The sequence below is a fragment of the Sitophilus oryzae genome, unplaced genomic scaffold (assembly GCF_002938485.1).
Source record: "Sitophilus oryzae breed Bouriz unplaced genomic scaffold, Soryzae_2.0 scaffold_1440_pilon_pilon, whole genome shotgun sequence".
In the NCBI taxonomy this organism is placed as follows: domain Eukaryota; kingdom Metazoa; phylum Arthropoda; class Insecta; order Coleoptera; family Curculionidae; genus Sitophilus; species Sitophilus oryzae.
Window position 1 is genome coordinate 620,731 of NW_022146105.1, and position 11,247 is coordinate 631,977.

Here is an 11,247-nt window from a genome sequence, read left to right on the forward strand (position 1 = left end):
AAGACATCACTTTTACCGGAAAAAAAAATTAAACAATTATAAAGTTTTTTCTCTTTCTGTTCTATTATATCTATAGAATAGATCCTGTTTTGATTAATATTAGAGTTGTAAATGTTTGACTAAAATTAATATTTTATTAAATTAATAATTTATCATCAATTTCAAAAATTAAATAATTTCGATTATTAAAATTTCTTCTATAACACGTACTTTATTATTTTTATCGTTTTTAGACTCTAAGACGTATTTTTTTCTAAGTCCTAAACTTTGCTTTATATTAAACTATTTTCTTTATCCTAAATCTTAATAATATAAAAAAGTTTAAATACGATATATTTTAATTGAATTATAGCTTCATTAAAATTAAAAAAATACCCGCCTATGATACGGAGAGAGTGCAGGTGCACTGAAGAAACAAAAAGACAGTGTTGCGTTGGGCGGCAGAGCCGTCAGGAAACGACCGTTACGACGGAGACAGCCTATCTATCGCTCGTGTCGCACTCGTTAGAGCCAAAAACAATAACACAACAATAACAAGACGTTGTCTGTCCGCATCTTCCAGCTATTTATGAATGAGATGCTCAGTCTATATTTTATTCTAAGTCTATGTTGCTAACCTAATAAAATTTACACTAGAAAAGCCCGCGGGAACTGTCAAATTCAAAGTTATTCGTTTTACAGACTATATATATAATATACAGAACAAATCTTTTGGTATATCGGGAAATTTTTTGCTGTGTGTGAATCCTGTTAAAAATTAGGAGGAGTAGGAGGGAAGCAACAGCCAGAAGCATCAAAAAAATACCTACAAGTAAAAATACTGTAAGACGGCTTATAAGTAACAAGTATTTTTGTAAGATATTCAAGAAATGTTATCTAAATATCTAAGAAGATTATCAGTTATCAATCAAAGTATTCAATTGTTTTTGGTCACTTCCTGTTTCACCGGAAATGACTACAACTTTTGATTTGTAAAGGGCACACTCGGTTTTTTTTATTTATTCAATAGAAAATGACATTCTGAATAGAATGACATATCATATGTCAACTGTTGACATTCTGGCTTAATAAAAAATTGTATTTTAAATTTCAATCTAGAGTGCCATGGCTGTGTTAAATACACTAATTCTTAATCAAGGAGCCTTGGAAAAATAGATTCGATCGTCTAATGTTTTTAGTTCTTGTCCTGGCCAGTTAGAAAATGCTCAAATCGTATTTTTAATCATATCTTAATTTTTTCAAATGGAACGAGGGTAGCTCATTACCATAATTGGAAAAAGCATTTTTTTTACAAATAATTTGATACCACACACTTGGTATTTTGAGTCAAATTTTCGTTACGAATCGCAAGTTATTATTTCAAATAAACCATATGCGAAAATATCAAAAGTTGACATATGATATTGTCATTCTATTCAGAGTATTATTTTCTATAGAATAAAGTAAAAAAATAACCGAGGGTGCGATTTAAAAATCAAAAGTTGTAGTCATTTCCGGTGAAACAGGAAGTGACCGAAAACAATTGAATATGTCAATCAATCCTAATTTATGTCATACACTATCATACCAAATCTGGTTTTTTTAACTGAAAAAATAAAAAAGTTATAAGGGTGAGTCACTTTTGAGACGCACCCGGTATATCTTTTTCGTCTTTTATTATTGCCCTTCGTTCTAAAGAATATAAACGCCGATTCACACTTCATACATATCCAGTACCTGGCACCACTTTCACTGACATGGTTATGACACCATGTAAACACATTTCCGTACCAATCATAGGCACGAAAAAGTGTTTACACGGTACCACTACCATACATTGCCGGCTTTCTAGTGAAACTGGCGCTAGCATCAGGATACGTGTAAATCAGCCTTAAGTACAAAATTAGAAATGTTTCTTACTTTTAAGAAGAATGCTGGTAGCTCTATCAATTTTGAGATTTGGTTTGGTTTGGTCAAGACAATCTACTGCTGCTGTTCCATCAACATATGGGAGGTTAGCCAAGTGTTAGGAATATGTATTGTAATATAGATACCCTAAAATAAAATAAATAAATAAGTATTGGCTTTATCGTACTCTAAAATGTGTTTCAGACATTCATTGAACCAATCAAATCGGGCAGCTATTAGGGTTAATAAAATTATGAACTTAATTTGTAACAGAACGTTGCCACTTCCAGATTGTTTAATGAGCTAGGACAATATACTTTTACAGCTGTTACATTGTGATCAAAATATGAATGGACAGACCAGAGTCTTTAGACCATACTGCAGTATTTCCTAAAATAAAAGAAACAATTAATTTCTAGCTTTTCTCATAAGATATGATTTAAATAATAGTAAATAGTAAATATGATAGTTAATAGTAAATGGAATTACTCATAATAAAGTAATATTGAAATTATCTCAATCTAAACAATACAAACCTTCAGTAGATCAATTTAAAACTTACATTTTTGACAAGCATATTCCAGTTTCTAGATTGCTTCATCAAGCTGCACATGGGCATGGTAAATTACCCAACTCCCTGGACATCGACAGAGTAGGTACTTAACACGTCACCAGGTATTCTACGGGATCTGGGAGAATCCGAAGAAAAAAGAAAAAAGTTTGAAAAAAGTGATAAGTCTGTGTCTTTAGGACCCATCACACTCGTCTTGCAATATTTCATCTGGCTAAAAAAACAAATTCATGAAAAATATGTTGCATATCACATTCATGCACAAATTCCAAAAAATCTCAAATCAAAAATGTTTATTTCCCAAGGGATTTTTCGAGAGGAATTATTTTACTTATGCGGTTATATCGTATCACAGTTCAAGAAAAACATGAAATCAGTGTTATATAAGGATACAGTTAAAACGGTACTTAATGAATGGTATAAGAAAAATAAATAAAACATTCCATATAAAAAAATAAAAATTAAAAAGCTTAATTTTACCCTATATATTCTAACTTTAATTAGCCTCCAGAACTATGCCTCCAGTTTGAGAATAAAAAATGTTAATGGAGATATACGAAATATAAAGAAAATATCAAGTACTCACTTCTTTGAGAAACTGAGCGATGTACAAACAAGAATTTACGAACAAATAGTTTACATGAAATTCAGTTTTAATTAAAACATCAGAAAATTTTAAGTGCCAGCGAGAAGGAGATATGAATATGGCCACTGTCCCGGCATTCAAAAATATTTAGCTCTGATCGCCATTTTCCGGAAGTCGCGGTGACATATAAGTGAGTTGACCAATAAGAAGGAAGTATTTTCATATAGTTGAAATCAGGGCCCTCTTTGTTAAAAATAATGTTAATTGAATTTTAGATAGTGGGTTGAATTACTAAAAAGTGGGTCAAAAAGTGCCAAAATATATTGTTATAAAATAAAAAAATGTAAATAAGCATAAAAAATTGATCTTTATTGTTATATTTTCTATCTATTACCTATTTAAGAGAATTTATACCCTATTTTAAAATAGCATATACGAAACTGAGTTCGTTATTGGTAGTTATTGGTGCGAGGATTTTATTACTTTTTTACTATATTTAAATAGTGGGAATAATGGGAAAATAAGGAATTCTAAACGGACAAATTGCAATGTGGATATTTTATACACTGTATTTTTACCATGTATTTAATGATTTTTACATAAAGATGTTTATTGAATTTTAGAACCATTCAAAATTGGAAGCGATTTATTTTTGAAAATAATCGGCTTCTTTAACCTAAAGAAAGACAACCAGTAATGCCTCTCCAAATAAAATATTTACCCAGAGTTTAAAAATAATATCTATGTAGACTTTTTAATTCTGATTAATATATGTATTTTTTTATAATTTAATATAATTTTTGAGTGTATGTATATAAAAATATACTGTAGAAAATTAAACTATTTATTGAAAGTACTCAAAATTAAAACAACAAATTAAAACACTGTAATTCGCCACAATACTGAACATGTACTGAACGCACGTTTTAGCGAAACGCGCGTCCAGTGCAAAAGTAAATTGTTTTAGTGTAGTGTGGTGAATTAGTATTTTATTTTGCTGTTGTAACACCAAAGGTTCCAAAGGTATTACTATAGATTACAGTATAAGTACCTTCGTATTTCTTCAGTCTCAATACGCAATACATGTAGAATGCTATTAACTCCATGGATACCCAACGATCTCTGAAGATTTGGTACTTCCCAAAAATATCTTTGGTAGTCCTACTTTTCAGCAGGTCTCAGCAGATACGAGTATATGGTGATGCATGGAAAAATCTGAAGAAACTGTGAAAATCACAAATGTCTGATTATCCCAATTATCTGGAAATGCCATTGTTGAAAACACGTCACGACCACAAACATCCTAAAAAAACCGAGAAATGAAATCAGTAATCATAAGAAGGAAATATAAAGGAAACTTTACATAACTTTGCTATGAATAATTGTTTTAAGTGTTGCCTAATATTTTTTTTTTGAAAAAATCCAACTTTCAATTAATAATTACCAATTTTTTTAAACATTCTATAGATTTTGCAAATTCGTTTAAATAAAATTAAAAAAATATATTTAAACGTATTTGAGATTTTGCAGAAATATGCCAAATGATGCTCATCTGATGACTGGTGCCCAATACAACGGCTAGTGTCTATGGACTAGTGTCATACGTCAAAAGTAAGAGCCTATTCACTGCCGTTCTCTAAGATCTTTTAATAGAAGGCTATTCTATAAACAGGGATGGGTGTGTCAAAATTTCTAAATTTTTTATGTTTAAAATACATAGTTTTTTGCGCTATGGGCACGCTGTGCGGAAAGCATAGAAGGCATAGAACATAGAGAAAAATAAAGTTTCTCTATGGCATAGAAGTTTCACCTATTGGGGCTAGTCTAGCCCGGCTAGACAAAAGATAACTGAAAAATGGCATACAAATCGCACATCTTACTTTATTTTATTTTTTCGTGTATCTTAATAGCATTTGAACACGCGCCTGTTCCAGTTTTTTACCCAGCTTTTATTTATAATACTTGGGGACTTCCCACTTCCCAGGCGTATCATATTCAATAACAAAAGTTTGATAATTTGCGAATTCGGTATTATCGCGAATTCATTTTAAAAAATATGGAATATTTTAACCAAATGTGACATTTTACGTTAGTGCTTATTCCACAGAAAATACTTCTATTTAATTACATTATTGGCTACACGAATAAAACTTAGCTGACGTTTGTCAGACTGGCAGATGGCAGACAAAACAATTATCTTTTTTATACCTTGGACAGTGGTGTTGCAACATAATTAATTTTATACTTTATTTTCATGGTTCCCTAGGTACCAGGTAAGCAAGTATCTGCTTTGTAGTGTTCAAAGTAATTTTTTACAATTCATTTTGTAATCCATAAGACCCTTTAACCGTACAAATATCAGCACGTGTTATCGAGAGGTTACATGCACGCCTCTGTCCTCCATCGGCGTTGTCAGTTTTATTTTGCGAAATTTAAAAGTCCCTAATATTTTTTACTTTTTAAATTTTTGCAGCTATATTACTGCTCTAAAGCACGGGTTAACTTGTTAACTGAAAATAAATTATGTCCCGGTAATTAGCCGTCGTTATGAACTTGAATAAGAAAACAAAATTATATTTACCCATTAGTTTTATTCGTTTATCCGGATCAATGCCAATCTATCTTATTATTATTATTAAAAAATTATTAAACGCAAAACTGTTGTGTAAATTTTAAAGACAAGGAAGAATAAGTATGTAAGTGATTCTCTCAGAATTATTTCTCATAAATTTAAGAATTTTTACCCAATACCAAATAAAGCAGGATTCAATTTTAATACAAATTTTATATCTGACAACATTGCACGTGCAATGTAGTTTTAGAGGGGTATAGCTTATACTGGAATAAGTGGCTTACGAATAGCTTTAAATACAGTCTACTCGGGCGGTATGGAAGTTTCTTCCATCTTGGTTCTTTTCTGACTTGTTTTACGAGAAGCCGGCTCGAGTTTCAATTTAGTACATTTTTCGAGGGTAATTTAAAATTGCTATGTGTCAGAAAACCGAATATTTCCGTGATTAAATATCAGCAGAATGAATTAGGTAGGAAGTATTTAAGTGTAGGCTATCTTTTTAGTCTAGTATGTGGGGAATGGCGTGTGGCTGGGCCTACCTATACAAGGCTGTTGACTATGATAAATACGAATTCGAGGAGACTATTACGTAGTAATGCTGATTAAATGTACTAGATTAGCAAAATTGTGCTTTAAACAAGGTAACTAGAGCTACCTTTAGCTAGTAGTACCTCACACCATTCCTTGCTCTATATACAAAGGTTTATTAAATACCACCAATAAAGCCTATCAGAATTTAGTGTTGCATAGGTACTATATCTCATTATTTCCTTATTTCATATAATACTTGTTTATTGCACTAATACTGTAATGTTTTGAGATTTGGAAAAAATCTTATCATCTGTTTTTTTTTTGACAGCTTCACGTTTTACCTTCTTCTTCATTTTTAGCTGGATCAAGATCTTATGTTAAGCAGTTTGTAACAAATTCAGTAACTTATAGTATGGCTGTTGTACCTAGTCGAGCCCGAGTGTATGCAGATGTGAATTCTCATAAGCCTCGTGAATATTGGGATTATGAAAGTTATGTAGTCGATTGGGGACAACAAGATGATTATCAGCTGGTCAGAAAGCTTGGCAGGGGCAAATACAGTGAAGTTTTTGAAGCCATCAATGTTCTCAATAGTGAAAAATGTGTAGTCAAAATACTGAAAGTAAGTACCGTTTTAATATTAGTACTCTTAATATCACATATGCTCCCTTAAATACCTATAGCATGACTGAGAAATTTTATAAATTAGCATAATATAAGAAAGGAGTTTTACTATATTGAGTATTAATATAATATATCAAAATTACGATGAAATAGAAATAGTATCATTCATCAGCAGCACCAACAAACTGTGTTCACATAAAGTATTAAACACTAAGTCAATAAAAAAAGATACTTCAATATATATGTAGGCATCTTATTTCTTATCATGAAACTGACGAAAAAAGTTATATTTTTTAGATCCATATTTATAAATTTGCTACATACAGTTATTAATATTTATAAAAAATTGATGAAGGAAATTGTTTTGCTTTTAAAAGTCTTAAGGAAAAATAATGTAATATAATTTTAGGACTAATTAATAAAAATCTATAGTGCAGTCTAACTAATACTGGTTCTTTTTTTACAGCCTGTAAAGAAGAAGAAAATCAAAAGAGAAATAAAAATATTAGAGAATCTTAGGGGAGGTACAAATATAATTAGTTTAGAAGCGGTTGTAAAAGATCCTGTATCTAGAACACCGGCATTAATATTTGAACATGTTAATAATATTGACTTTAAACATCTTTATCAAACCCTCACAGACTTTGATATAAGATACTATTTATATGAGCTGCTCAAAGCGCTAGATTATTGTCATAGTATGGGAATTATGCATAGAGATGTTAAGCCCCATAATGTCATGATAGATCATGAAAATAGAAAACTACGCTTAATAGATTGGGGTTTAGCAGAGTTCTATCACCCTGGACAAGAATATAATGTCAGAGTAGCATCTAGATATTTTAAAGGCCCTGAACTGTTGGTAGATTATCAAATGTACGACTACTCTTTGGATATGTGGTCGTTGGGCTGTATGCTTGCGTCCATGATCTTTAGGAAAGAACCTTTTTTCCATGGACACGATAATTATGACCAACTAGTTCGCATAGCTAAAGTATTAGGTACAGAAGAGCTTTTTGAATACCTTGATAAATACCATATAGAATTAGATCCAAGGTTTAATGATATTTTGGGAAGGTATGTGATAAAGAAGATTGCAATCTGTAATTTTATGATTTCAATTGATTTAATATTTTTACAGACATTCAAGAAAAAGATGGGAACGATTTGTGCATAGTGAGAATCAACATTTAGTGTCACCAGAAGCACTGGACTTTTTAGATAAATTATTGCGCTACGATCATCTGGAGCGTTTAACAGCTAGGGATGCTATGGAACATGCATATTTTTGTAAGTCTGATAATAAAACTTATTAACTTGTTATTTTACATATATTATACCATAATCTCAGATATTTTAGATAAAAAAAATTGTCATTTATAATTTTATGCTTCATTTAATGAAAGACTTTTTTTCACGACTTTTGTCAGTGGCAAAGTTTCTCAGGTAAAAGAAACTAGGTCTTAAAGATATAAATTTTCTTTCTTTGCAGTTCTCTCTAATTGGCTAATTTTATAAACTTTAATTTTATGATGATTCATAGGACCTTCAAAATATATCCACAATTAATTTCATAAATTTTCAAGAAATCTTATTTCCAATATGTCCAGGATAAATATTTCCTGAAAATACAAAACAGTATTTTAAAATTTAAATGTTTTTATACGGAAGCTGCCGCTTTATATATAATTACTTATTTCTTGTTCAGATTTAACAAAATTCTATTTCAGAATAGATCACATCTAAAAATACTTTCTAAGAAATTTAATTGCCTTGGGATATTTTTATTACATTTTATAACTTTTATTTTTAAAATTTCTTCCGAAGTATCTGACTAAGCTTATTAACCTATTTAATTACAATATTCTATTATTTTAAACTTTGGTTGAAATACACATTTTGGTAACTTTTGTGTTGTGGTATAAGGAAATTAATTAATAACTTAAACTTAAATTAATTAGAATTTGTATATTTTTTTCTGTTTGTGCAAATAATGTTTTTATTACAAATCAAGTTGGCATATAATCTTAATGTGCTTAACTATACAGGGTGTTTCAAAAACATGTGCCATCTCGTGAGGAAATTCCTTACATAAAAATAATATTTTTTATATCAACATAGGTCTGATTCTGCTTTGTTTCGCAGCTACAGGGGGTTAAAATCTTATTTTTTTTTTCGATTTATTATAATTTTCTTCTAAGTGTTTAATAAAAAAAATTTTGAGCATAAAAGTTACTATAAGTGCTACACATTATAATGGTAAAAAAGTGTTGACAGATTCATCAGGGACGTGCATGTGGGCTATCACTGGAATATTTTTCTAAAAAGTGTGTGCGCCACTGACTTTTGTTAGTAAAGTCAGAGTAAGTAAACCGCCGAGTAGCGACAGTCCCGTTTTCAATTTTCTTTGCGGCTGCGCAAAATAAGTAGGTTATCTGTCATATGAAGAAACGAAGTTGCCACTGTTGTCATTTATCAAATATATGTATATCTCTATATACTTTATTTCAAGTATACCTCAGGCAACGAATCATTTTTTTAATTAACTATTAGCTGTAAGATATTTTATACATTCAAATTTAGAAATAAGGAACAAAACAGAAAAAATATGTATAAAACTTTATAATTAATTCCACTTCAAATTATGAGCAGTGTATACCATGTTTATAGGATCACTTCATAAGTTGAGCAGTTAAATACGTAGTCTATCTGTCAAACACGTCAAAAGAGAGAGAAAGAAAATTTGGTCCCACCATATCAAAAGAGCCGACGGTTTCTGTCGCTACTCGGCGATCTACTTACTCTGGTAAAGTTGTGTAGGCCGTTTAATGCTTCACGTTCTTTACGTGAGGAATCTGAGGAGAGATGGCACATGTTTTTTCATACACCCTATATACATATATTTTTCGAAAAAAAAAGTATTTTTCAGAATATTTTACTAAATTGATTTGAATGTGGTTGGCGTCTCTGACAATTTTTTTTCTTTTTTTCTTGTTTTAAAATATCAGAAGAAATAAAAAATAACTGCCTTTTAAAATTGAAGGGTCCAAGGGAAAACATGATACGTGTCAATTTCTTAATTTTAGAGTTTTACAATATTACAGTAAGTCTAATTGGTCCCAACAACATTTATAAACTCTGCAGGGAAATAAGCTGTTAAATCCTATAATATATGCCTAGTAAAAACCTGATAACCACCAGCCGTCCAGGGCTCTCCTGTAAAATTAGTAAAATGGCGCTTATCATTTTTTCCTAGGCCCTTCAATTATATAGTAAATTATATATTTTTTTCTAACAGATCCTGTAGTAAAAGAACAATGTCGAATGATGTCTACGGTATCTTCATCCCCAACTCCATTGTCAGCTGTATTGTCTGTGGTGGGAGTAGGCGAATAACCGGCCAGATAAAGTCAGAAATCTTCATTTCACTGAGATATTATTTCTTGTTTTTGCCATACTGTACACTGTGTAAAATAGTCACAAATCTGTCCTAGAAAGTATGGCTGTTTGAGAGCAATTTTGTTGGTTAATTTTATAAATGTCTATAACGCCGAGTATTACATATAATTGGTAAGAAACAAGCATTTAGATTGATAAAAACACTATACTTTGAAGGCAAGCAAAGTTTTTATTTCCTATATATTTGTAATTTTAACCTGTCAAAGTTGCATTTTTTCAGTTATTTATTTATATTATTGCCAAGATACAAAATCTTTTGATTTTTTTTCTCTTTCGATTTCATATGAAAGGCAATTTTATAACAATGACAACGTCCCTTGATTTCAATTTTGTCATAGTTCGTTACCAAGTTATTTGAATTTGTTATTTTCCAAAATATAAATGTACTATATTGTTAAAAATTGTATTGTTTGTAAGTTTATCTATATTTACAAGGAATTACTAGTGTATTATGGAAGAGCAATCTTAATTTACTATGTGTAATTGGGAGTGAAATTATTCCATACCAGATTATTCTACGTGAAAGTGGTGCCTTCCTTTTTATAAATTTATCCTGATATGTGTCATAATAAGCGTCTGATTATTATGACACGTGATTATGCCAAAGCACAACCAGAATTAGAAGAACTGAACCTGGTTTTTGAAACTGAGTTGCTTATGTTTTATCCTTCTACTTGGTTTCAAATGTACTTCAAATAACTTAGGTTTGCCTTGCAATTTGGTATGGAGTAAGTAGCAAAATTATTATGTACATTAATTAAGTAAACTAAAAAAAAGAATGGAATAAATATTTTTTTGTAATTTATTTACTTTATTTATGAATTGAAAAGTTATGTACAACCTGTTAGTGTACAAAATACTGTCCTGCTGTTGTTAAATATATTTCATTGGAACTGACAGCTTTGTTAGCTAAACATGTGAGTTTTCAGCTCTCTGGAGTTAAAAACTACCCAACTACTAAAAATTCCTAGGTATGCATATTTAATAAAATACAAGTAACATTGAAATGGTTAATTA

The 11,247-nt window shown here is 30.4% G+C and overlaps 1 protein-coding gene and 1 long non-coding RNA gene across 7 annotated transcripts; one reads left to right on the plus strand and one right to left on the minus strand.

Annotated features, from left to right (window-relative positions):
• Nucleotides 1–614: 614 nt before the first annotated feature.
• LOC115876654 lies at nt 615–4,445 on the minus strand. 3 transcript variants are annotated; one of them, XR_004049179.1, is made up of 5 exons: nt 4,096–4,445; nt 2,450–2,672; nt 2,094–2,277; nt 1,900–2,034; nt 615–805 (listed from the first exon to the last, which is right to left on the minus strand). It is a non-coding gene; the product is annotated as an uncharacterized LOC115876654 (long non-coding RNA). The 3 variants fall into 3 exon arrangements; XR_004049180.1 differs by lacking the exon at nt 4,096–4,445 and adding an exon at nt 3,045–3,207 and having other exon boundaries at nt 2,450–2,668; XR_004049178.1 differs by lacking the exon at nt 4,096–4,445 and adding an exon at nt 3,045–3,207.
• A 729-nt stretch (nt 4,446–5,174) lies between these two features.
• LOC115876652 (casein kinase II subunit alpha) lies at nt 5,175–11,035 on the plus strand. 4 transcript variants are annotated; one of them, XM_030892506.1, is made up of 5 exons: nt 5,175–5,317; nt 6,507–6,769; nt 7,238–7,848; nt 7,913–8,061; nt 10,070–11,035. In XM_030892506.1, exons 2-5 carry the CDS (start codon nt 6,560–6,562, stop codon nt 10,165–10,167), a joined length of 1,068 nt encoding a protein of 355 aa, XP_030748366.1. In that variant the 5' UTR covers nt 5,175–5,317; nt 6,507–6,559; the 3' UTR covers nt 10,168–11,035. The 4 variants fall into 4 exon arrangements, with proteins under 4 accessions (XP_030748366.1, XP_030748367.1, XP_030748364.1 ...); XM_030892507.1 differs by lacking the exon at nt 5,175–5,317 and adding an exon at nt 5,849–6,085; XM_030892504.1 differs by lacking the exon at nt 5,175–5,317 and adding an exon at nt 5,853–6,257.
• Nucleotides 11,036–11,247: the final 212 nt, after the last annotated feature.

What these genes read in the sequence shown, in the direction of transcription:
- LOC115876652 (XM_030892504.1), top strand. Translation starts at nt 6,212, where the DNA reads ATGCTGATTAAATGTACTAGATTAGCAAAATTGTGCTTTAAACAAG. An exon ending in TTTAATGATATTTTGGGAAG is followed by an intron (nt 7,849 to 7,912) that starts GTATGTGATAAA and finishes ATATTTTTACAG; the next exon opens with ACATTCAAGAAAAAGATGGG. An exon ending in TATGGAACATGCATATTTTT is followed by an intron (nt 8,062 to 10,069) that starts GTAAGTCTGATA and finishes TTTTTCTAACAG; the next exon opens with ATCCTGTAGTAAAAGAACAA.